Source organism: Ichthyophthirius multifiliis (assembly GCF_000220395.1).
Source record: "Ichthyophthirius multifiliis unplaced genomic scaffold scaff_1120509250968, whole genome shotgun sequence".
Classification (NCBI taxonomy): Eukaryota; Ciliophora; class Oligohymenophorea; order Hymenostomatida; genus Ichthyophthirius; species Ichthyophthirius multifiliis.
Genome location: NW_004086329.1, coordinates 17,580 through 44,897, shown reverse-complemented (window position 1 = coordinate 44,897; position 27,318 = coordinate 17,580). Strand labels below are relative to the sequence as shown.

At 18.4% G+C, this 27,318-nt stretch overlaps 5 protein-coding genes across 5 annotated transcripts, besides 23 other annotated features; 3 read left to right on the top strand and 2 right to left on the bottom strand. All coding sequences in view use genetic code 6, as the record gives it.

Annotated features, from left to right (window-relative positions):
• Positions 1–463: 463 nt before the first annotated feature.
• IMG5_121420 (hypothetical protein) lies at positions 464–3,618 on the top strand (the record flags this gene model as incomplete). The annotated part of the gene is made up of 4 exons (XM_004032435.1): positions 464–815; positions 1,718–2,032; positions 2,251–3,434; positions 3,490–3,618. The coding sequence occupies 4 exons, from the start codon at positions 464–466 to the stop codon at positions 3,616–3,618; spliced, it is 1,980 nt and encodes a 659-aa protein (XP_004032483.1).
• Positions 1,412–1,444: a microsatellite.
• Positions 3,619–3,953: 335 nt separating the features above from the next.
• Positions 3,954–4,020: a microsatellite.
• Positions 3,954–4,025: a microsatellite.
• Positions 3,965–4,017: a microsatellite.
• A 73-nt stretch (positions 4,026–4,098) lies between the features above and the next one.
• On the bottom strand, positions 4,099–6,740 carry IMG5_121410 (protein serine threonine phosphatase, putative; the record flags this gene model as incomplete). Its single annotated transcript, XM_004032434.1, has 2 exons — positions 6,249–6,740; positions 4,099–6,159 (listed from the first exon to the last, which is right to left on the bottom strand). The coding sequence occupies exons 1-2, from the start codon at positions 6,723–6,725 to the stop codon at positions 4,099–4,101; spliced, it is 2,538 nt and encodes an 845-aa protein (XP_004032482.1). The 5' UTR covers positions 6,726–6,740.
• Positions 5,473–5,525: a microsatellite.
• Positions 5,479–5,579: a microsatellite.
• Positions 5,512–5,547: a microsatellite.
• Positions 6,161–6,196: a microsatellite.
• Positions 6,168–6,205: a microsatellite.
• Positions 6,741–7,288: 548 nt separating the features above from the next.
• Positions 7,289–7,350: a microsatellite.
• A 329-nt stretch (positions 7,351–7,679) lies between these two features.
• Positions 7,680–7,715: a microsatellite.
• Positions 7,716–8,226: 511 nt separating this feature from the next.
• Positions 8,227–8,260: a microsatellite.
• Positions 8,261–9,729: 1,469 nt separating this feature from the next.
• IMG5_121400 (tubulin-tyrosine ligase family protein, putative) lies at positions 9,730–10,827 on the top strand (the record flags this gene model as incomplete). Its single annotated transcript, XM_004032433.1, has 2 exons — positions 9,730–9,928; positions 10,151–10,827. 2 exons carry the CDS (start codon positions 9,730–9,732, stop codon positions 10,825–10,827), a joined length of 876 nt encoding a protein of 291 aa, XP_004032481.1.
• Positions 10,828–11,205: 378 nt separating this feature from the next.
• Positions 11,206–11,241: a microsatellite.
• A 152-nt stretch (positions 11,242–11,393) lies between these two features.
• Positions 11,394–11,433: a microsatellite.
• Positions 11,434–12,213: 780 nt separating this feature from the next.
• IMG5_121390 (protein kinase domain protein) lies at positions 12,214–12,822 on the top strand (the record flags this gene model as incomplete). Its single annotated transcript, XM_004032432.1, has 1 exon — positions 12,214–12,822. The coding sequence occupies exon 1, from the start codon at positions 12,250–12,252 to the stop codon at positions 12,820–12,822; it is 573 nt and encodes a 190-aa protein (XP_004032480.1). The 5' UTR covers positions 12,214–12,249.
• Positions 12,823–15,926: 3,104 nt separating this feature from the next.
• Positions 15,927–15,993: a microsatellite.
• Positions 15,943–16,017: a microsatellite.
• Positions 16,018–17,044: 1,027 nt separating this feature from the next.
• Positions 17,045–17,101: a microsatellite.
• Positions 17,102–17,310: 209 nt separating this feature from the next.
• Positions 17,311–17,344: a microsatellite.
• A 476-nt stretch (positions 17,345–17,820) lies between these two features.
• Positions 17,821–17,868: a microsatellite.
• Positions 17,869–18,661: 793 nt separating this feature from the next.
• IMG5_121380 (protein kinase domain protein) lies at positions 18,662–19,329 on the bottom strand (the record flags this gene model as incomplete). The annotated part of the gene is made up of 2 exons (XM_004032431.1): positions 18,662–18,700; positions 19,174–19,329. The coding sequence occupies 2 exons, from the start codon at positions 19,327–19,329 to the stop codon at positions 18,662–18,664; spliced, it is 195 nt and encodes a 64-aa protein (XP_004032479.1).
• Positions 19,330–21,872: 2,543 nt separating this feature from the next.
• Positions 21,873–21,924: a microsatellite.
• A 9-nt stretch (positions 21,925–21,933) lies between these two features.
• Positions 21,934–21,975: a microsatellite.
• Positions 21,976–26,310: 4,335 nt separating this feature from the next.
• Positions 26,311–26,361: a microsatellite.
• A 683-nt stretch (positions 26,362–27,044) lies between these two features.
• Positions 27,045–27,138: a microsatellite.
• Positions 27,139–27,318: the final 180 nt, after the last annotated feature.

The following is a 27,318-nucleotide window of genomic DNA, read 5'->3' as shown; positions in this document are numbered from 1 at the left end:
TAATAATAAAGAAAAAAAGAACCAAAATTAAGATGAAAATAAATAAAATAATAATGAACAAAAAAATAAAAATAAAGCAAATTCGGTTTTATAATTATAAAATTCTAACTTAAGTCATAATAAAGGAAATTAAAACAAGGCTATAGCAATATATCAAACAGGTACAAAGGAAACAAATAATAAAATAGCGGAAATTAATATATATTATCCCAAGTAATTTTAAAACATAAGAAAACAATATAAAATTACATTCGAAAGATATATATAAAGTCTAGTTTCTAGTTAACCTATAAAACTCTAAGGAGGAAAAACAAGAAGCGGATTTTTCAAAAGTAGTAATGATTTGTTTGTGATAAAAGAAATTAGCGAAAAAGAATTTTTCATGTTCGAATCTTTTATATAATAATATTTTGAATATGTTTTAAATTTTGAAAGAAATTCTTTTTTAACAAAAGTCTTTGGTATGTATGAAATCATTTCCGAAGGATAAAATAAGTATTTTGTAGTTATGGAAAATCTCTTTTATGGAATTAATAAAGAATTTATTAGTATTTATGATCTTAAAGGTTCAAAAATTAATAGATTTCTAAAAGATGGAGATGTTGGTTTAGATACTAATTTTATTATTGATTTTAATTCTGAACCATTATTTTTTAAAGAGGAAGTTTTCACTAAAATTTATAGGTTTTTATAAAGTGATTCGGAGTTTTTGGCTAAAAGATTTGTAGTTGACTATTCTTTGTTAACTATTATTGATAAAGAAAAGTAAAGTGTTAGATTAGGAGTTATTGATTATTTTAGGTAGTATGATTTAAGTAAAAAAATAGAGTTTGAAATGAAAAAATTCATTTTTAAAGAAGATCCTACTATTATTAGTCCTGATAGATATTAATAAAGATTTTGTAAAACTTTGAGTAAAAAGTACTTTGCGAAAGTATGGTGAAATAACTTTTTTTTTTAGGTTTTTTATAAGATAATTTCTTTTTATTATTTAAATATATGTATAAATAAATGTATATTTGTTTTAAATAATATTTTTTATTATATTTGAATTATTTAGTTATGTTTTAAATATATATGATATATATAAATAATTAAATTTATATATAATTTAATATTATTTATCCTTTTATTTTATTTTTATAATCATCCAATTTATAAATTTTGTTTAATATATAAATATTTATTATTTTGCTAAAATAAATTGAATTTCCATTTTAAAAATTTATTATTTTTGTATTGTATTTTATTTTAAGTTTTTTTTTTTTTTTTAAAAAAAAAAAAAAAAAACAAAACAAACACATTTAAAAAAAAAATATTAATATAATATTAAATATTATTTAGAAAAAAACTTATTTTCAAAATTACTAAATAAATAAACTTTTAAAAAGAAAAAGAAATCATCAACATTTAAATAAATAAATAAAAACATAAATAAATAAATGTAACTAAACAATTAAAATAATATAGAACAAACAGAAGTAAATTTTATATAAAAAGACAAACAAAATATAAAAATATTCAAAAAAATAAATTAAATTTCGAAAAAAAAAAAAGACCAAAAAGAAACTAAAAAAACCAATAAAGCTTTCTAAAAAAGCATAAGAATTTATTCCTGATGATCCCGAAATAATAAATAATTACTTATAAAAAATGCAAGATTAATAAATAGTTAATTAAATACAAAATCCTATTGATGATATTTATTAATAAATAGATTGTTTGCCTCCTCCATTTGATGAAAATGGGAATAAAACTGGATAATGGTTTGAAGGAACATATGAATTTGGAGAATGGTATTTTGATTTGAGCGGAAATCCTGTATTTATATCTCCATCAGAAGAAGGTGATATTATAGGGGATTTATATGACTAAAATAGTGAAATATATATGGAATATGCTACTGATTAATTTGGGAATTTATTACCATTAATTCTAATGACATAGGATTTTTAATATTTTGAGTTTATTCCTTAAATGTATTATAAGTTTGTTTATGATAGTATGGAAACTTACTTTCTTTAGACTATGAGTAAATAAAAGAAAGAAAAATAAAAAAAACTTCATAGTTGCCAAAAAAAGATCCTCCTCCAGCAAGAATACCTAAACGTCTTTTAGGAAAAGAAGGAGTCTAATAAAATAAAATTAATAACAATATAAATAATAATAATTCAGATTATAAATATGAGAAAATTATAAATATAGAGGAAGTTATTGAAATTGAAAAAAAAATTCTAAAATAAAATCAAGATTATCATCCTGTGGATAGAGAAAGGGGTTCTTTGAATATCGTTTTCATAGGGCATGTTGACCATGGAAAATCTACACTTTCAGGACGTATTTTAAAAAATTGTGGAGAAGTCGAAGAATAGGAAATTCGAAAATATGAATAAGAAGCCAAAGAAAATAGCCGTGAGAGTTGGTCCTTAGCCTATATTATGGATACTAATGAAGAAGAAAGAACTAAAGGAATCACTGTGGAATGCGGAAAAGCTCACTTTTAGCTTCCTTAAAGACGTTTTGTGTTAATAGATGCTCCTGGACATAAAAATTACGTTCCCAATATGATTACAGGAGCTTGCCAAGCAGATGTTGCAGCTTTAGTTATTTCGGCGAGGCAAGGTGAGTTCGAGGCTGGATTTGAAGGAGGATAAACATAAGAACATGCACATTTGGCAAAAGCTTTAGGTGTTCAACATGTAATTTGTATAGTTAGTAAAATGGATGAGGTTGGATGGAGTAGAAATAGGTATGTGAAAATAAAAGAATAAATGGAAACTTTTTTGAGATAGGATGTAGGTTTTTAATCTATTGATTGGGTTCCTGTAAATGGATTGTAGAATGAAAATATTGATGTGAAGGTACCAGAAGAAAAATGCTAATGGTTTTAAGGACTTACACTTTTTTAAACACTAAATTAATGCCCAGTGCCTGCTAGGAATTGTAATGGGGCTTTAAGAATTCCGGTTTTAGATAAAATTAAAGAATAATAAGGATTTTTTGTGTTAGGGAAAATCGAAAGTGGAACTGTCAAAGAAGACATGTGTATTACTGTTATGCCTAATAAATAATAGGTTCAAATATAAGCTATTTATAATACAAAAGATTAAAGAGTATTTTATGCATCAGCTGGAGAAAATATCAAACTCAAAATTAAGGCTGGAGAAGATAAAGATATTGAAAGAGGATTTGTTTTTTGTAATACTGATGATTTGTGTTTTGTTACTTAGTGTTTTATAGCAGAAATTAATATATTGAAATTACCAGATCATAAGCCGATACTTTCTTAAGGATATTCATGCGTTTTACATATTCATACTTCTGTGATAGAAGTTGAAATTGAATAAGTTGAAGCTGTGATGAATCTGGATAATAAAAGGCTTAACAAAATTTCGTTTTTGAAAAGCGGGCAAATTGGAGTTGTTAAAATTAGTGTATTTTTTTATTTTTTCTATATATTTTTATTAATAGCTTTTTTATTATTTAAAGCTTAAAAATTCTCATCTGTGTCTTGAAAAATTCGAGAAAATATAAAATTTGGGAAGATTTACTTTGAGAGATGAAGAGAAAACTATAGGATTTGGAAAAGTTATGAAAATTAAACCTTTTTAATATTGATTTATTTAGATTGAGTATACTTTTTTTTATTTTGTTTACTTTATAAGTAAAATAAATGAAAAAATTAGAGGCGAAGAAAATATTTTAATACATATTAATATTTTGAAAATATTATTATATATAAAATAAATTTTATTAGAAATGCATATATGTTATTTATTTTTAAATTTATTGTATTATTTTTATAATATTTATATATAATTAAAATAATATATTTGTATATAAAATATCTATCAAAATTATAATTATATTAAAAATATTAAAGTAAAAGAAAATAAAAATAAAAAAATTTTAATATATTTAATTACAAATTATAAAATAAAAATTTATTAATAATATATCAATTTATATATATATATTTATATATATAAATATATATATATATATTTATATATTATAAATAATATTAATTCTCAAATAATATATAATACTTTATAATTCATATTATAATAAGCATCTAATTCCAAAATTCAATAATTTTCATATTTTAAGTAAATTATTAACTTATTTTTTTCTAATTTTTTGTTCATCCTCAGTAAAATAAACATTAGATTTAATATTATTTTCAGAACCAATCCAATTACCGTTTCTATAAGGAAGTTATTAAATAATGCAAGGTTCAATCTAAAAATTTTTTCTGATTTTAACCATACAAGCCTTATTACCATATTTTCCCATAAAATCAGTTTAACTCGAAATAGTAGTGACAGTTCCTTATTTATTTCTATGAATTCCTTCCAGAACACATTCACTAGATCTAATAATCATATTAAGTCCTGTTTCTTATAAGAATTTTTCTACTTTTTTTTCCGAAAAGTTAAACGTTTATGCATTTCCGAATAAATCTTTTTATTTATTTTCACTATTTAATACTACATCACTTTCTAAATAATCACTAAACAATAAATCATAGACTATAGGATTTTAAAAAGCACTTATGGGTCTTTTTATATCCATAATATCATTCACATGGTTTACATTAGGGCCTAAACCTCCAGATACAAACATAATATAGTCTTCACAAAGGGCTGCAAGAGGAAGTGCATCAAAAACTCTATTTATTCTATTATATATAGAATGGAGGTCTTGTATATCATCTGAAAGGCGAATTGCACATTCTTCACCGAAACCAAAAAGCTTGTTTATTTTTCTTTCTTCATGTGCTCCTTTTAAAAGATGGAAAGAATCTGGAAATTTGCATTTTAAAGCGAATAAAAGAAGTACTGTTTCTAAAGAATTAAATCCTCTATCTACATAATTTCCTAAAAATAAATAATCGAATTTTTCTATATCTCCATCTTCTATTGGACAGCCAAAACTATCAAAAAACCTTAGCAAATCTCCAAATCTACCGTGAATGTTTCCAAATATTTTCAAAGGAACTCTCAATCGTAAAACTGTGTGTTATTAAATAACTTTTTAATATGTTTCTTCACAAAGTCTTATTATTAACTCTTTTTTAAAAGGTAAACGGATTTCATTATATTTCCATTCTTATGGTTTCTTGCCTAAAGTATTAATAAATATTTCAAATAAATTCGATGTTTATTAATCTGAAGGTTATACCATCATTAACATAGACTATTCATTATATTCTGAAGCGTTTAATTTTCTAGATTCTTCTTATAAATCTAAAAGATTGACTTTCTTTATATTATTTCCTGCACTACTGTTACTATTATTATTATTATTCTAGTAATTGCTTTAATTTTCGAAATCTTATAGTGTAGTTGTGGCTACTACTACTTAATTGCTTAGTCGAATATCTCTATTATTACTTTATTATTTTATTGGTGTATGAGACCTTTATTTTTATTTTAAGTCTACTTAAAATTAGCTTTAAAATTTATTCTCTTTTGTCAAAAATTGATTATTTTTTTCCAAAAAAGTATTATTTTTTTCCAAAATTTAATTTTTTTCCAAAATTTACGTTTAATTTTATTCAAAAATATATTATTTTTCATTAAATAAATTCTTCTCATTTAAAACACCTCCTTTTTTATTAAAAAATAAATCCTTTAAATCCACTTAAATCATTGTTTCTAAAGGTTTATTAGGAAATTAAGGTTCAAATCCTCCATGGACATACATATTTTCTTCAAAAATAACTAAACTGTGCCTATATCTATTAAAGCAAGTCATTTTCCGCCATTCACTATTTTCAGTATCATAAATATCTATAAAGCTTCCCTATTCATCTGTATTTTCGATAGTTCTTCCTCCCACAACGATCATTTAATTTCCCGAAAATTCTGTTTTATGTTAATATCTACCAACAGGCATATATCCATTTTATTTATAAGGCGCCTAAATCCAATCCCAAACGCCATTTCTATGCCTTCTAAGACCCCAAGTGTCATTCAAAGGAACCTATTCTTATGAGCGACCTCCAAAAATTATAACCATTCCATTTGCAGAGCCTGAAGAACAGATAGAAGCTGAATGATAAACTCTTGGGATTGGCTAATCTTTACTTTAAGTGCATTATTTTTGCCATTGATATGGTTATTTTTCGAAATTTAAAGTCCATACGTCATTGACCTTTTAATTTTTTAATTTATTTTTAAATTTTTATTTAATTTATTTTGTATATATCATTTTAATTATTTGTACATATATATTTTTTTTACAGAAACTAAACCTGTGTTTCCTCCAAAAACTATTAAATTAGGCTTTTGATATATCATTATATGCCCATATCTTTTACCTGGTGAAATTCCTGTTGTTGGAACTTTTACAAAGGCTGCACTTGTAATGTTATTAGTATTGTATTTTATGTTTAACAAATATAAATCATCATTTGAAAGTCCACCACTTCCTGATGCCGCACCTCCAAATATCATTATTTGGTTTTATTCAAATTGACATGAAGCATGTGCAGCTCTTTATGAAGGAATTTCACCTATACAATCAAGCTTTTCCCATTTTTACAGTTCGAAATCATATTAATAGGTTTCATTTGTGATTATAAATTTACCAGAATCTCCTATAGCGCCACCAAATAATATTGCTTTTGATTTGGTTATCATAGTTAAGGTATGACCAAAACGGGCTTATGGTTTTATTTGTCCATTAAATTTTATTTGTTAGAAATTTAGTTAATGCATTTTTTATATTTTTTGTTTGTTTATGTATGAGTTTGCTTTATTAAATTTTATATTGTTTGTTTTTTTTATGAGAAATAGTTGTTTTTTAATAGCTAATTTTTTAAATTTAAAATTATAAAATGCTTTTTTTATATATATATTTATATTTTTTTACAAAGATTAATGTATTTATATGTTGTTTGCTTTTTTTTTTTTTGTATTTTTTTTTTAATTTGTAAGTAAAAAATATATGCTTATATAGGCTTTTTTTTCTTTTTAAATTAATTGTTTTTACATACAAAAATATATATTAAATTTGCTATTTATATGAATTTTTATAATTTAGTATATTATTTATATATATTATAAATTTCAATAATCATTATGACTTAAATTAAATTCATATATAAAAAAAAAATTAGGATTATTTATTATAAAAAATTTTGAATATAAGAATTTTTAATAACAAAAAAAAAAATCTTAATTTGTAAAATTTTTAGTTAGTTTTATAAAAGAAATAAAAAAAACATAAATTAATATTATAAAAATTTAAAAAAATAAATTAAGAATTTTTTTATTTATTTATAAAATAAAATAAACTGGAATCAAATAAAACTAAAATAAACTGGAATATAATAAAACTAAATAATATACTATGCTACAACAAGAAAGCTAAATGCAAAATACACTAAAACAAAATGTTGAATTAAAAACATATTAAAAATCAACATAAATAAGAGGATGATAATGATGAATAAAATATTCAAGAAATGATATAAAAAATTTTTTAAAATACATATAATAAATCAAGAAATAATATATTTAAAAAAATTTCAAAAACTCCAACAAATATTAATAAATTATAAAAAATTAATAGAACAAATAATAGAATATAAATAATGATAATTTATATTTTTATATAAATGTATATTATATTGTATGTTTTCGTTTGTTTAAAGAGTAACATCCGTCATAATAATAATAATAATAATTTATAAAATAAAAATAATTAGTTAAGACTTTATAAAAAAATAATAAATAAATATTAATATATGATGATTTCAAGTATATAAGTTTTGCTTTTTTATATTTTAAAATATCTGATTTAATATTATATATTTTTCATTTTTCTGAATAAATTTTATTAATTTGAATTCGATAAATATAGTTTATATAAATATACACATAATTTTATAAATAAAAAATACATAATGAATTTTTTTTAAAAATAATATTATATAAAAAAGTATAATATTTAATAATCTATTTAGATAATTATTATTATTTTTAAATGATTATAATAAATATTTTTATTTAGTAAATAAATAATTAATTAATAATATTATTATAATTTAGGAAAATAAAAAAATTATTTTTATCATTTATTTAGAATAAAAATATTTAATTAATATAATATTATATATTCAAAATTATTAAAACATTTATAAATTATTTAAGTTTTATATATAATCTTTATTTATTATTATTTGAATAAATAAAAAAAAGCTTGCAACTTTAATAATAATATTGAATTTAAATATTAAATTTTAATATTATTTTTTATATTCTTTTTAAAAATTTAATTAAAAAATATTAATAATTATATTTTTTTAAATAATATATTTATAATTTAACATAACTTTAGAATTTTTAAAATAAGTAATTTGATATGATATATCTATTTTTAAAACAATATTTTATTTTATTTTCCTAATTTATTTTTAATTAATAAAAATATGTAAAAAAAATAAAATATTAAAACTATAAAAATATTTAAGTTCTAAACATTTAATTTTTTTTTTTTTTTTTAAAAAAAAAAAAAAAACCAAAAGTTGTGAAAATATTTGAGACGAAAAATATTAAAAAAATAAAAATAAAAATTATAATTCATTATTAAAATATAAAATTATACCTAAATTTAAAAATAATAATTATGAATTGTTCATTAAGTAATTTTTTAGAAAAGAATTCTAAAATCCAAAAAAAAAAAGAAAAATCCAAATTAACAAACAAATCAAATAATTTATAAACATTTTTTAAACAAACATAAAAATAAACAAATAATTAAATTAAACAAAATCTTCATTAACAGTAAAAATAAGTATAGCAAAAAAATCAATTAAATATTATCTGTTCTTGGCCAAAATAAATTAATTAATAATTATCACCATTAACAAGTAATGAAAAACATTAAATAATAGATATTAAGGATAAGTTCTAACAGATAATTTTAATAGCTAAAAAAATATAAAATTAATCAAATTATATTCGTATTTCAAATTCCTAATCAAAATTTCGTCCCCTTTAATCATACCGATAACCATAAAGTTTTATTTAAAATTAAACTAATTACTGTATTGAAAATCCTTTAAAAAATTATCAATAAGTAGGATTTAATAGCCCTTAATCTGCTTATTAAGAAATAAATACACTCTTAGAAGATGATACCTAACTAAAATAATAAGGTTAATTATAATAATAAAAATTTATCTAATAATAACAAAATTAAAAAAAACACATCATAAAGTCAGAAAGCAAAAGGTATTGGCTTTAAAAACAGCTTCTAGTTAATGCAAATTATGAATTTAATCAATAAAATTAATATAAATATGTAGTTAACAAAGGAAATAATAGTGATTTAGTAAAGATAGTAATGCAAAAAAGATAAAATTGGTAATTAATACAAAGTCATAATTCTGCTTATAATTTTAGATGGGCTCCAACCTCTTAAGGAATTAAATTTGAAAGAATTGGTTTAGGAATGAAATAAATAGTAAATCATTTCGAGTTTCATTAATAAATATCATGCAAATTTTAATTAGTTAAGAATTTAAAATTCTATTGTGAAACAAACAAAATTAATATTTTTTCGTTTACTCCTATATCATTCCTTATTGATTTAAATGATGAATAATGTGAGCTCGAATTGGGAAGATTTGCCTCTTTTTTTTATAAAAATATGCCTTAAAAACAGAATTAAATTAAAAGAAAAGTTTAAGATTTCAAAAAAAAAATGAAGCCAACAATGACTTATTTTACAGGGTGTGCAGATCATTCTAAGAAAAAAATAAATTCTTATTTAAAACCTAAAATAAATCCATCATATGTAAATGGAGATAGTTATCTTTGGCTTCTTAAGCCTACAAATACTAATAGAGGAAGTGGCATTTTTATTTTTAATACTTTGGATGAACTAGAAAAACACATATTTTAATTTCAATAAGGTGTAGAGGAAAAAAATCTTTAAAATGAGGAGAAGTAAAATGTTAATAACGTTAGTATAATCAAGTGTAGTCAATTTGTCATCCAAAAATACATAGAAAGACCTTTTCTTATCCATAATAGAAAATTCGATATTCGTATTTGGGTTCTATTAACACATTAATTGAGTGTATTTTAATTTAAAGAAGGTGTTATTAGAACTTCAAGTAAATAATTTAGTTTAGAAAGTGATTAAATAAATAATTGCTTTATTCATTTAACTAATAATGCAATTTAGAGATTTTCAGATAATTATGGAGAATTCGAAAAGGGTAATTAGTTGAGTTTATAATCTTTTTTTGAATACTGCAAAAAAGTAGATCCGAATATCGATATAGAAAAAATGCATTCTGAAATGAAAAATATAACTATGATGACTATGTAAGCTGCAAAAAAGAAAATAAATGCAGAAAATATAAAACATACTTTTGAAATTTTCGGATATGACTTCATTATTGATTATAAATTTAATATATTTCTTATTGAAGTAAATACTAATCCTTGTTTGGATGAGTCTTCTCCCCATTTATAATAATGCCTTAAAAGAATGCTAGATGATGGTTTTAAATTAACTGTAGATTAAATATTTCCAAAAAAACAAAAAGATTATCCTTTTTTTAAATCTAATTCTTAAGTCTATATTAAATAATCATTGCTTTAAAAAAACAGTATGCCTGAATCGTTAGAATAATAAGATAATCTAAATTTAGGATAAAATGAAGGAAATAAAAAAGGTACTAAAAGTTTAAATAATTCCTGGCCTATAGATGGTTTTTCTAATTAGGAAAATATGTGGGAATATTTAGGGTCTATTTATTATAAGACAGTTTCTAAATCTATTAATTAAAGGAAGCCTTTTTGATTTTTTTTTTTTTTTAAATATATAAACATTTTTTCATTTTTATTTTTATATTTCTTAGAGGGTATATTTTATATATTATTAATTAATGTGTATTTATGTTGTTTAATTATTTCAAATTTTGAAAAAATCATTTTAAAATTGTGGGTTTTTTTATAAGATATTTTTTTTTTTTACTAAACGAAGTTATTATTTTACATACTTTTTCTATTTATAATAATGCTAAAAATAAAGCATATATTAAAATTTTAAATAAGAAACATTTTTTTATTTTTTTAATTTAATTTAAATCTTTAAATGATAAAATATAATTTAATTTTTTATAAAAATAAATAATATGTTTACCCATATATATAATAATAATATTTTATTATTTTTTATAAAAAAAAAAGAAAAGAAAAAAAAATAAAAAAAAAAGAATTACATTTATAAAAAAAAAAGAAAAAAAATGATAAAAAGTAAATTTAAATATTAATTTATTTTAAAATTATAAAAAATAATTAAACTTTAAAATAGTTTAAAAATTAAATTAAGAAGAAAAAGAAGATGAAAATAAGTTTAATTGTAAAATATTAAAAAAATATATTAAATAAATAATATATAAAAAAAAAAGAATAAAATAATTAATTACCAAAAATTGGATAAAAATTATCTTATTAATATTAAAAACAAATTTAATAACATACATCTTTTAATTAAAAAGTATAGCCAATTATTATAAACTCTAGTATTAATAATATTTAAATAAACACACGAGCTAGCTAAATTGCTGAAAATTAAATTTGCAAATAACAAAATATTTAAGAACCAAACATTACCAAAGATAACCATTAAAATTTTTTAGTAAAATAAAATAAAAATATATGAATATATTTTAAATTAAATAAATAGTATATTTTATATTTAAAATATAAACAAAGCCAATATTTAATAAAAATTATTAATAGAATAATATAAAACAATAGATTCTTTAAAATCAATAAGGATTAGCATAAATCAAAATCTAAAATTAGGAGCAAATTAAAAAAATTGACAAGATAATAACCTAAACTATAATAAAGAATTCTTAGAAATCCGATTTACATAAATCCTAGAGTATATCAGAAAAATAGAAACAAACATCAGAATTAGATAATTATAAAATAGGAGCTGAAATAGGTTATTTTAAACAAACTATTAAATAACAAATTATCAAAAAAATAAAAAAAAAAAAAAGGAAAAGGATCTTATGCTTCAGTAAAAATAGCAAAATGTATAAGAACTAATTAAGAAGTTGCAATAAAAATATACGATAAATTCAAATTATCAGATTAACAGAATAAAAAGAATGTAGAAAGAGAAATATAAATTTTAAAAGAAATATAACATCCGAATTGTATCGAACTATATTAAATATTCGAAACTTAAAAATGTATATATGTTGTTATGGAATATGTAGGAAAAAGTTCACTTTATACATATTTGAAAAGCTTTGAAGGAAGAAAAGTACCTGAAGATGAAGCTAAGAGAATATTTAAATAAATAATGAAGGGAATGGCTTATTTAAATAGTTAAAATATTGCACATAGAGACATTAAGTTGGAAAATATATTAATGGATGATACTAAAAATATAAAAATTATTGATTTTGGATTTGCAACTTCGTCTTTAAAAAAATTAAATGTCTTTTGTGGAACCCCTAATTATATGGCCCCTGAGATTATAGCTAAAAAAGAATATTTTGGACCTCCTGCTGATATTTGGGCTTGTGGTGTAGTTTTATTTCTCATGCTAGCTGGAAGATTTCCATTTAACGGAATCGATGATAAAAGTTTATATACTAAAATTAAATCAGGAATATTTGAATATCCTGAAAATATTTCATATAGTGCTTAATAAATGCTAAATAAATTACTTTGTGTTAATCCTTTAGAAAGAATTTCTGCTGAATAAGTTCTTTGTAGTATGTGGATTAGTCCTATGAACAAATATAAAAAAATTACTTAAGATAAATTATGATTTTATTTATATAAATGTTTTAATTACTGTTTTTTATAAAATATAATAATAATATATTTTTATTTTTGTTTATTCGAAAAAAGAAAATATAAAATATTTATTTTATATAACTTATAAAGTTTGAAAAAAAAAAAAAAAAAATATTTAACATTTTTATTATGTAGTTCTTATTATTTAATATTAAAAATTAAATATAATTTATTTTTAATATATATATATATATATAAAATGAAAATGGGATATATATAAGTAAATTTTAATTAATATTATATATTAATACTTATTTTAATTTATTATTATCTATTTATATATAATTATTATCTCTACTTTTTTATTATAACATTATTTTAATAATTTTTAATTCTATTATTTTTTTGCAATTTATATATTTAGAGATAAAATATAGTAATCAATATTACCAAAATTATTCTATTAATTATTTAAGTCTCCATATATATTTTTATAATCTCTAGAAACAGCCATCTTTTTAAAATCTTCTCAATATTATTTGCTTCTATAATTATTTTAATATTACTAAAAATATTACCTTATAACCCTATTTATTTATTAGCCTATTTAAAATTCAAAGCCTAAAAATCTATATCGTAATTTTATTAATTATATTACACATTTATTCAAATACTTCTTCCTTAATTAAAATCTCATTTTTCTTATATTGTCATGAATAAAATTTCTACTCAAATTTCTGTTTCTTTATTTATAATTATTGTTTATTTTTTTAATAAAATCAAAACTTTATTTTAAATATATTTCGATAAACTTCTTTTCGATTTCTCTATACCTATTTTACTCATTAGCTTTATAATAATTACTTAATGAATATATTAGATCATGTTAAGTAGCTTATTAATTTGTTAAAAGTGAATGCATTTTTATACTTTTTTATAAAGCCTATTTACATCTTTTACCCTAAAACAAGATTCTAAACCAAACATTTCATATAAAGCATATCTTAAATACCAAATATCACTCATTTTTTCATAAAGTTAATACCTCTAAATTTCATAACAGGCATAATAAGGAGTTTGAGTATAAACAAGGTCTGATTTATTTGTAATTTTTATAATATTTTATATTACCTAAAATATAAATGCTTTATTTTAATGCTTATATAAATAATAAGAGAAGTATTTTTTTATTTTTTAACTAATTTTATATACATTTTTTAATTTATCAGTTTAAAAAGATATTGCCATATTTTAAATCTCTATGTAAAGTATTCATATTATGAAGTTATTTTAATCTTTTTATTATAAAAAATATAGCTTTCCTTATTTCCGCTTCTGTAAATTTAGAATGGTTTTATATGGAATTATATTTATTATTATAAATCTCCTTTTCAGTGATATTTTTATTCCATTTATAAATGTCTGTTTGTAAATTATTATATAATCGAATGCTTAAGAGGCTGATTTTAAAAACTTCTTTTAATACATTATGTCTCTCTCCCTCTTTTTAACTTAGTTAGGGCATTTTTAGCTTTATCATTGTATATATATATATATATGTAACTTATTTTTGTTTTACTTTATATACTTGAAAATTCGAACCTTTACAAATTTATAGAATTGTTTTCGGAAGCTTAGAGTATTTTTTATTATTTAATCTATTTATTTTTGTTAATTATTAATAAAATTTATTTATCTATATGAATCAATATTTATGTATTTTCTTTCGATAAAAAATCTTATTTATTAATTGTTGTGAATTTACTTTTAAAATATTTATATAGAACTATTTAAAAAAGATAAAAATAAAGTATTTATCCCCTATATGATTTGAATAGTTATTATTTATAGTTTGAATGTAAAAAATAATAAGAATTTCTATAAAATAAGAAATAAATATATTTTTCAATGTTTAAATAAATAATTATATAATTGTGTAAAATAAACATAAACATAATTAATTAAACTACTATTATTTTAAATTACTTTTTTTATATTTAAATATTTAAAAAAAAAAAAAAACAAAACAAAAACATTAATTTTCAAAGACAAATAGAAACAAAAAAACAAAAAAATGAATCCAATTTAAAAAGCACTTTATAATTTTTAATTATAAATATAAAAAAATATCTAAAGTAGAGAAACAAAACAAAAAAAAAGATTTAACTAAAATTTTATTATTATTTTTTTTTTTTATAAAAAAATAAAATAAAATAAAGAAAATCATTAGCAACAATAATATTAGCAAAATAAAGTATTTTTATTTTCAGAAAATGAAAGTTAGGAATTAAGGAATGATCTATTATAATAATAGGAAACTTAAATATTTACAAAGCAAAACGATTTTTCAAATTCAGAATATTCTAGTAATTCTTATTTTAGTAAAGCCCAAAAGTTAATACATCAAAATAACTCAAATGCAAATTCGCAAAGCAAAGAATAATATACGCCTAAATTTCAAAGAAATACATCATAAGATAATTTAAATTTCTAAATTTGTGAAAGTTAATAAGTCTCGAATTTTATTTGTGAAAAAAAGAAGAGTAATTTGTTATAAGAAACATTTTAAGAATAGAAATTCTAATAAAATAAATTTTTGGAAATCCCTTAAAGTAAAATTTAAGTGTTTTCTCCAAAGAAGAAACCAGAAAAAATAATATTACCTCATAATGTTAATGTATATAAAAAATGTTTAAGTAATTTTAATGTAAATATTGATTTTAAATATTAAAAACATTCTTAGAATAATTTAAAACTTATTGATTAAAGAATAAAATTGTAATTAGATTAAAAAATACCTATTTTGAATAAAAATAATAAAGATGATTTAAATAAACTAAGGTCTGTTAGTGATAACTAGAATTATTTAAATTAAAATTCAAATAAAAAATAACAAAATTTGGAGTTTTTAAAAAATAATAATAAGAACTTAAAGCTAAACAGTCAAAATAATAATTAATTTTCTAATTTTTAATAAAAAAATAATAATTTTTTATCAAAAATACAATCCTAAAAAAGCCTAGTTTAATAAAATAAATAAAACCTTTTAAATTTGAATTTTTAGCAAAATGTAATAATTTTTTATGAAGAAAAAAAAAAAAAAAATTTATAAAAAAAAATAATAATAATTATTTTATAAAATATAAATAATAATAATAATAATATATAAGAAAATAATAATTTTATATAAGAAAATAATAATTTTATATGAAAAAATTATAATTTTTTATTTTTTTTAATAATAAAAGACTGATTTAATTAATTTAGAAAAAGAAACAACTAAATTAATAAATCTAATCAAACCAAATAAAATTTCGGCTTACAATTCCCCTGAAAGATTCCTTATTTCAGACGAAGTAAAATTTGATAGTAATTTATTTTCAAAAGAAACCTAATTTTATTCACCAACTGGATAATAAATTTCATTGAGTAATTTTAAAAATTATCCAAATACTCCTTCTCCTTAAATGAAAATTTCTAAGTAAGTTTAATAAAATAGTTTTAAATTTAGATTATAGCAACAATATAATAATACTTAATAGTAATAGAAAACTTTTCAAATAAATAAAAATTTTTAAAGAGTATAAATATTTTTATATTTTTAATCATTATTTATATAATCAGTAAAATTAAGGCATAAAAAGTTTCATTAATATTCAAAAATAATAAAATGCTTTTGAAGATTAAGCTCATAAGTTTAAATAATAAAAAATAGAATTCCTTAGTAAATATAATAGTAGAAAACAAAGTACAAAAGATATTATTCAAAATTAATCTTCTTTAACTAATAGAAAAATAAATAATAATATCAATATTAATTCGAATTAATGTCCTTTGTTAAATGCTTTGAATAAAATTTAATTATAGATAAAATAGTAAAATAACTAAAATTAAACAAAAAAACAAAATAAAGAATAAAATTAGCTTCATTCCTTTCTTAAGTAAATTTATTTAATTTATAAAGCTTTTTAAGAAAAAAAAAAAAGTAAAAAAGAAGATAATAATATATCATTTATAAATAAAAAATATGTAATTTAATAAAAAAATATTTCATATTTATTTATATATTATAAGAATAAATTGTTTTAAAAAGAAAAATTTAGTATTATTGAATAAAAAGAAAACTAAAAAAACTAATCTAATTTCAATAATAAAATATCAAATTTATAAAGTTTCAGTAAAGTAATATAAAATAAAAATATAAAAAAAACATTTATATTATAAATAGTATTGGAATAAATATAATAAATAGAAATTATATTGATAAAAAAAAGGTTATACTAATTATATTGTATATAAATAATTTTATAAGAATTAGTATTATTAACAAACCTTTATAAAGAAACAAAATATATTAGAAAAGACATTTTTTAAAAATTTATATTTATTTTTTATTTATAATAAAAAAATATAATAGATTAAAAAATAAATTTTCATTAATTATATATTTAATAAAAACTATTTTTATATTTAATTTAAAATTTATATAAAAATGAATACTGAATCAAAAAAAAAGAAATATATATATATATTTTTATATATTTATAATTTTTTTTTTCATTTTTCTATAAATAAAATTAAATTTAGTTTTATGTTTAAATATTTTTACTCTAAACAAATATAATTTTAATAATGACTATAAATAAAATTATTTATAGTATTTTTTTTTTTTTATAATTAATCATTATATTTTTTATCTTTATTTTATTATTTATTTGATTTTTGTATGGTTTTCAATAAAAATTTTATTCTAAACTAATTTATACAGATATTTTTTTAGTATATAATTTTCATATCTAAATTAAAATCATATAATATATTTTTTTATATGAATAAAAATGAAAAATAATTAACATAATTTATTTGACAAATTATAATTTTTTTTAATGTGTTATAAGTATTAATTTTTAACTTTAAAAAAATAAAAATATATTAATTATTTAATAACTTATTTTTTATTTTATTTTAAAAATATAAATTATTATAATAAATACTTTTAAACAATATTAATAGCTTAAATAAATAAAAATTATATTATATTATATTATATTTTATATTATAAATTTATATAATAATTCTTGAATTAATTTTTTATAATTTATTTTTATAATAATCATTTTTTTTTAGTATTTGAATCTATTTATAAAGAAATAGTATTTTCAAAAGTTTATTTTTTTTCAAATTCATCATCTTATTTTCTTATAGTTTCTTAATTTTATAATTATAATTAACATTATTATTACTATAATTATGATTCCTTTAGTTTTTTATTTTCATTATTATATTTAAGTAAATGTGTAAGTATTTATTTTGTGTATTTTAATCTTTTTGTCATTTCTTAATTCTTCGAATCCATTGCTTCGGAAAGTATATAATAAAATTTTTCTCCTTGTTTATTTACAAATATAACATTTTTATCTTAACTATTTAGAATTATTTCAGTTTTATCTGTAAATTGTACTTATACACTTTTATTTGAGAATTTAAACAAAATGGCATGTTTTGTATTCATAAATTTTTTAACATAAATAGAATTTTAATCCTTATTTTATTAAACATTTATTTGCAGTCCTTAAGTACTATTAAACTCCTTTTATTATTCTTCTTACAAATAATTCCTAAAATGCTACATCAAAGTAATTTTTTTTTATAAAGATAAAGGAAAATCTGCAAGAGTATATTATTTAATAACTTCTTAATTATTTTCAACTTTGCATGCATATTATATATTTTCACCTTTTGGATCTATTAGTATTTTTGTATTATCATTAAAAACAACTCCAGAAGAGCCATTTGAAAGTAAATATCCAAGTCCGTACTTAGAACTATAATCCACATAATAACAAACATAAGTTTCGTTTTTGGCCTCCTCATTAATTTTTGTTTCCTTGAATCTGTAAGTGGCCGCACTTTCAAAATATTTAAAATCGTTTGATTATTATATTTTTACTTATTGTAAATTAACACTACTAATAGCTTGATTCTTTATTTTTTCTTAAAGTTCAGTTTATTTATTTTTTATGGAATTGGTTGTTTGACTTTTATGAAAATAAACTATAACATCTTTTTATTTTGCGTTTTATTATTAGGGAGCAAATTATTTTAAAAATTGATAATTTGGTGCATTTTAGAGTGTTGAATTAGGTAAATGTTTCGGAATAACTCCACCATTATTTAAAAAGGGATGAGATAAGATTTAGTCTAAAGTAAGTCGTTTTGAAGGATCTTATAGAAGAATATTTTAAATTAAATTTTTAGCGTTTTCATTTATTTAAATATTTTCAGGAAACGAATAATTATTTTATTTTATTTTTTTATATGTGGATTTAACTTCCTAAGTTTCAAAAGGTGGCCTTCCTATTAGTAATGTATATATAATGACTCCTAAAGACCATATATCAACTTCGTATGAATGTCCTACTTTACCATCTAAAATTTCAGGAGCAATATAATTTGGAGTACCACATATTGTACGTTTTTTTTCTCCGTCAAATTCAAGTTTAGTAGCTAGACCAAAGTCTCCTAATTTAATTTCCATTTTTTCCCCAATAAATAGGTTACCCAATTTAAGATCTCTATGTATTACTCGATTAAAATGAATATATTTTAAGGCATTTATTATTTATACCGTATAATATTGTGTTTCTAAATCAGATAAACGTTTTCGTCTTTTGATTAATTCATTTAATGTTTAATAAGGACATAATTCTAATAATATATATACGTTATCATTGTCTTCAAATACATGCTCGAATTTAACTATGTTTTAATTATGAAGACTTTTATGTATTTTTATTTCTGATACTAGTTTTTATCGAGAACGGTTTTTTTATAAAGTGCTTTTTGGCATTATTTTAGCTGCCATTATTTTTTTTGTTTCTATGTTTGTGATTTAAAAGCATTTTGCAAAACCACCTTTCCCAAGCAAATTTCCTTGTAAGTATTTTTTTATTATTGTGTCGCCGTTTACTGTTTATATTTTCTCTTCTATTATTTATTATTGTTATTCACCTTCATCTCCATTTTATCTTAACATTTTTGTTGATTTTTTTTTTTTTTTGATTATTATTAAGTAAAATAAAGTGATTTAAGTTAATTATAAAACATATATATAAATGTATAAATACAAATTAGAAAATATTAGAAATATAAATAAATTAAATTTTATATTATAAAGTTATTAATTAACTATATATGTTTTTAATTTATATATTCTTGATTTTTTTTTAAAAAATATTTTTTATATATTGAAATATAAATTCCTTTTAAATCATATAAAAAACTTTTAAGTAATTAAATATAAAACATTGATTATGAAAAGCTGATTTTTTTTTGAAAAAAAAAAAGAAAAAAATTGGTTTATATAAAATATATTAAATAAATATGTAATTTTTATTATAATAATTAAATATTTTAATCATAAAATTTCAAATTTTTATAATTTTATATATGAATATATAATTTTTATTTTATTTTAATGCAATAAATATTTATATATTTTTTTATTATATTTTTTTTTGATAATAATCATAATATCATCATTCGAACATTTTTTCTAAAAATCCTTTCTCTTCTTTCTTTGCTTATTATCTGCTTATTCCTCCAAATGTTTAAGTAGAATTACCCATATATTATTATTAATAAGGATATCCAACCTAATTAACTATAGGTTATCCATAGGAAGTTCCAACAGTTTAAACAAGTGGTGCTCCTACAGTCTAAACATAAGATGCTCCTACATTTTGTACTGGAATAGTAGTAGTTCTTACTTAAGAGCTAACTAATTAGACGGGTTACTATACTGTTGTGTATACTTATTATTAGTATACAGGTTATTAGACAACGACTTAAGATTAAGTTAAGACTGGTTAAGTAACATATACTTAAGATTATTAGGCTTCTTGTACAGGTTAGTGAACAATTTGTTTTTCTATGGCTTAATATTCTACTCTTTCTTATAGTCTTTCTTGAGGAACGTATTCTATATATCTATCTTAATAGACTTAAGGAATGTATTCAGTTTAGTATTCTACAGCATAATAGTCAGTGACTTCTTTTCTTTAGGAACATATTCTACTCTTATACTGCTTCATATTCAACTATTACTTTTTCATAAGGAACATATTCGATTCTGGATTCACCTTTAATTACTTCTCTTTAAATGGATGAAGAGACTTAAATTGCAGGTTATTATTATACTTATGAATAGATCATAGGTTATTAAACGATAGTTGGTTAGTTGTAAATAGCAGGTTAAGAAGTAGCTTACATGGGAAATTATTATCCTAATTATGCTTACTATGGTTAGGATTAGCTAAAGTTTTATCCTTATAATTATTATTAAATACTTTATCCTTAGAATTAGGCTTAGTTTTATTAAAGGGTATTAGCGTTGTTGTTAGGGTTGATGCTTTAGTTCTTGTCTTGTACAGGCTTTTATTATTCAGGTTAGTCGGAATTTCTTTTCATTTTTATTTTCTGGTTTTTTTGTTTTGCTTTTAATTTATTTTTTATTTCTCTCAAGTTTTTTTTTTAAATATTTATAATATTTTTTTTTTTTTTATTTATAAATAAAAATTATGAAACATTTAATTTATGTGGTTTTCAAATATGAGAAATGAAATTATTTTATATTGGTTATTAAGAAAATAAATAAATATTTAATTACATAAAAGAATATTAAAAATGATTAATAAAAATAGTAAAAATAATAATTTTATTATATTTAAATAATTATTATTAAAGGTTATTAATTATCTCATTCAAAATTGTTTTATAAATTTTATAAGAATTAAATGTTATTAAAAAAATTAAATTTTTATTAAGCATTTTTTTAGAAAAATAAAATAAAATGTTTAAAATGTTAAGAAATTAATTCAGTTGAATACAGATGAAAATTATAAATATAATTTTTATGGTATTTAATCTATTAATAATTTTATTATTTAAATATAAATTTCTAACTTTTCGAATATTATTTATATTTTATTAATTTAATTTAAATAATTTTAAATTAAAAATATAAAAAACAGAAATATTATTATTTATTAAAAGACGTATAGCTTAATATTTAATATTTAGTTAAAATATGATAATAATTAATATTAAATATATATAAGAAATAATTTAAAATTAAATAAAGTATATATATATATATATATATATATATATATATATATATATACATTATTTATACTATTAAAAAAAAAATTAAATTAAATATTATTTTTATTAATATATAAAATAAAATTCTGTTAGAAAGTATAGCTCTTAAAATCTAATAATATAAATATTAAAGTTAACCATTAAATTTTAATTAAAGATTATTGTTCTATATTTTTATTATTTGAAATGGTGAATATATATTTATTTTAAAATAAATATTTATAAACATAATTAGTATTTGAGAAAATTATAATAAGTAATAATTCGCAGACATATATTAATTAAATAAATTTATAAAAAATAAAAAAATAACTAAAATAAATTATTTATACAACTATATTATAAAAATAAAAAGAAATATTTATTAGTATTTAAATTAAATAAATAAAAAATTATAAACATAAAAAGATATATATTTAATGTTAACAAAATTTTTGAAATTCAACATTAAAAATTTTCAATTTAGATATTAATTAAGTTATAATTTTACATTAACTAATAAAGAAAAAAGAAGATAAAACAAAGAGCTTGAATATAATGCAATAAAATAAATAAACGAACTTAGTACTGTTGCATAATAAGAATAATATACATAATAATAATTAGAATTATTAATAGTTGAAAGAGAAGCATAACTTTAACCAATATTAAATCAAAAAAAAATCCCAAAAGACGCTTTATTTTTCTTTTTGACTTTTACTTCACCAATCTTATTTGGATCAGGATATGTATTTTATCAATTTTATAGTTAATCAGCTTCAATTTTTACAATTTCAATAATGACTGGGGTTATTAAATATATAGGCTTTCATTAATCATTATAGGTTTATAAATAAAAAATATGCCGAAATAAATTATTTATAATTAATAGGCTGCAACTCATTGGGGATTTTTAATTTAATAGCATGATTTATAAACAGATTATATTAAATCAAGCCCTTATATTCGCAGATATTTAATTTTAAGTTAAATAAATTAATTTATGTTATTAATATAAAAAAAAAAAAAAATTAAAAAGCCACATTACCTTTATTTGCTATTTTGGGTAATATTATGAATATGATATATGGAATGCCGGTTTTAGGAATATAAAATTTTGCTTGTATATAAATTATTTTTGGAATATAATTATGTAAAATTAGAAAATACAGATATATATATATAACAAAAAAAAATTATATTTTATAAATATGCCTTATTTTTTTTATAGATTTATAAGGTTTAGATAATTTAGCTTTCAAAAATTAAACATGTCCTTAATGGTATTATAGTTTAAAATTGTATTTATCCGTTTTATTAATGATTAGTTATGGGATTTTATTTGCAACCTATTTTAATTATGATAGCTAAATAAAAAATTTAAAAAAATAAGAACCAAATCCTTATTTATAGTATATGCCAAAAGCACAATGAAAAACTTTTTTTTTAAGATATTAATGGAATTAAATTAATTTAAGGAAAGTAAATAGATAAAAATAAATTTTGTAATTGAATTTTATTTTAATTTATATGTAAAAGCAAAATTTAATATTAAAATATATTAATACTACTTTAAATATAAAAATAATATTAATGAAAAAATGTATTTTATTTTAAATAATTTTTATTATTTTTTTTTAATAAATAAATTATAGTAATTTGAGTTAAAATATTTATAAAATTTTAGAAATATTTAAAAATCGATTTTTTTGCGTAAAATTTTATTATTTATTTATTAAATTAAATTTACGTAAATTATACAATTAAATTAATTATTTAATTTAATATCATTTTTAATGTTTATTTTTATATGATAAAATATATAAACTCTATAATCTGAATATATTATATCTGATTGTATTATTTATTTAATAATTTAAATTAATTTTTAACTATTTAAAGAATAAAAACAATATATTTTCTTTTTTATTTATATATACTTTTTTAAAAAAAGTTAAAAATTAACTATTAAATTTTATATATAATTTTTTGTTTTTGTTTATATTTTTAAAAAAATGAATATCATATAAAATAATATTAAAAAATAAAATCAAAAAGTTCAAATAAAAGGTGATATTACTTCGATTTTAAGTAAAAATAAATTATAATAACTAAATTTTATATTTTTATATATAACAAAAATGAAATTAAATAATTATTTAAAATTCAATTATTTTCATTTATTTCAAAATTAATTTTTATTTTGTCAAGATTTAGGGTGTTATACAACTAAAAATTCATCTATTGCAGAAAGAATCAAAAAAATGTATATAAATCAACCAGAATCAACCAAAAACAGTAATAAGACAAATTGTAATTTAGATTAAAAGTAAAATTTGAAGGAACTTATAGATAGTTTTTATTTAAAAAAATAAAAATCTCCATAATTAAATATACACAATAAAGCAAATTAACTAAAAAATAATAATACATATTATCTTAATTAATAATAAGGTTATTAATAAATGAAGAAAATCATAAAAAATAATATTAATTAAATAATTATGAATATTCCTAACAAATTAGAAAATTAAAATACAAACGATATTAATAATACATAAATATAATCAAAAAACAAAATATAAAAAAAGGTAAAAAAAATAAAAATAAATTTTAATATATAATATAAATACGAGTTTATAAATATTATATATATATATATTCTTTATTCTTCATTTTCTATATTTTAATTTATTTTTTTAATTAGTAAAATCAAATATATTCTCTATCCCCTTCTTAATTATAATTAATGAAATAATTTGAAAAATAATAATAAGCTAAAAAAACATTTTAAAAAACTAAAAATTAAGAACTATAAAATTCATATATAAATTAAAAAAAAAATCAGCAATAATAAAAGGCAATATATGTCTGAATAACTCAAGCGAGTTTTTATAAAATTACTAAAAAAATTTCAAAGAAAAAAGTTAAAAAGATTATTAATTTTATAATTATTAAAATACATTATATTCCTTAAAAAATACACAAAAAATAAACGCATCCTAATTTAGTTAAATATATAATCCAAGTACTAATAAAAGTAACATTATTTAAAATAATTCGAACTCTTTATTAAAGAAAAATAATAGTAATACGAGCAGTAATAGTTATAATATAAATAATAGTGGTATTATTTAATAAAGAGTATTATAGTTTTCTCCTTTAAAAACTAAGATTTTATAATAGCAATAATAAATATGTAATTAATAATAACTTTTAACTAGTGGTAATAAAACTAAAGTAAAAAACATTTTGCCTTTGAATTCGATCAAGAAAATACCCAAAATAAATAAAATAATAATGGAAATAATACAACTAAAAATTTTATAAATAAAGATACTTTTACTTATGATTTAGTTAAAAAAGACTTTCTTAAAAATTTAGAATTTTTATGGAAAGACCCTAAATGTTAAGAACTAGATAAATTATTGATTGAAATTCCCGACTATTTCCATAATAATTAATAATAAGTATAGGAAAATGAAAATAATGAAAGTAGAGAAATCGAAGTATAATAAAACTATGATAAAACCGCAAAATTCAAAGAAGAATATTTAGTCGGAAAATAAGTTGGGGAAGGTGCATATGCAACTGTAAGGGTAGCTTTTAATAAAATTTATAATAAAAAAGTAGCTATTAAAATATATGAAAAATAAAGGATATCTGATGCAAACAGAAAAAAGTCAGTCCGAAGGGAAGTTCTTATTTTATAGTAATTATGTCATTAGAATATTATTAAAATTTATGACACTATAGAAACTAATAATCATGTCAATATTATAATGGAATATATTTCTGGATATTCTATTTATGAGTATTTAAAAGTTCAACCAAATAAAAGATTAAACGAAAATGAAGCAAAAAGAATCTTTAAATAAATTATTTCCTCAATTGAATATTGCCATTCCAAATAAATATGCCATAGAGACCTTAAACTTGAAAACATACTCCTTGATGAAAACAATAATCCTAAGTTAATCGATTTTGGTTTTTCGACATGTATCCCTAATGATAAAAAATATAAAATGTTCTGTGGAACACCCTCTTATATGGCCCCAGAAATTGTTAATAAATAAGAATATTGTGGACCTCCGGCTGATATTTGGGCTTTAGGAGTACTTTTATATGTTTTATTGTGTGGAACTTTTCCTTTTAAAGGTATATTAATTTATTTTTTGTTAATAAAAAAAAAAGTATTTAACAAATATAATTTTTAGGTTAAACTGATAAAGAATTATATAAAAGAATAAATAAAGGAGAATATAATTAACCAGATTTTTTATCAATAGAATCAAAATAATTCATTAAATGGATTTTAACTGTAGATGCTGACTAAAGACCTTCTGCAAGTGACGTAAATATATGTATATATATATATATATATTTATTATTTTTATATATATTTAATTTTTATAAATATTATATTGAAATATTTTTTTTTTATTAGCTTTAATAATATTTCTGGGATACAAAAAAATAAAAGGAAGATTAATATAATTAAAGCTTTTATTTGTAATTTTAAAATTTTCAAAACTCATAGTCTGATGGAATTATTTAAAGACCTATAGCTAATGGAGGAGGTAGTTCAGGAAATACAATTCAGACGAATAATTATGTTAAATAAAATAGTCCAAGAAATAAAGTTGATTTATCTCCTAATAATTATTAAACAAATAAAAATATTCTTAATAAAGAAAATAATAATAATATTCCTAAACATCCATAATGTAATAATAATTTTTTGTTTTATCCTAATAAAAATAATGCATAAATTCCTAACAAAAATAAAATTAATTTAAATACTAATAATACTAATAGTCCTGTAAATAAACCACCTTTGCCATAAACTACAAAAAATATAGCAGAAGACTATTTTATGAGCAATAATTATTAAGAATTATTGTAAACAAATAAATAAAGAAATAAGTATTCTTAAGAATATTAATAAAAAGACTGCACTTTTAATTCCGAAGGAAATATTAATTTTAATGGAATAACTAATATAATAAATAAAAGTAATAATCCGTTTTAGATTCTAGGATAAAAAGAAATTATTTAAAGTGTTGATTAGGATATATTAAATACTCTAGTAACTTAATATTAAAATAGATATATATAAATATATTTATATATATATATATATATATATATATATATATATATATATATATAATATATATATTTATAAGTATATATACATATACAACTATATTTAATAAAAGATTTGTATGGGTTATAATAGTGATATAGAATAATTAATAAAAAGTGTTTAAAATCCTTAAAGTCATATTTGTAATATATATAAAAAAATTTATAACTAAAAGATTTAAACTAATAATTATAATTAAACTATTTACCCAAATTCTTATATTACATCAATTGG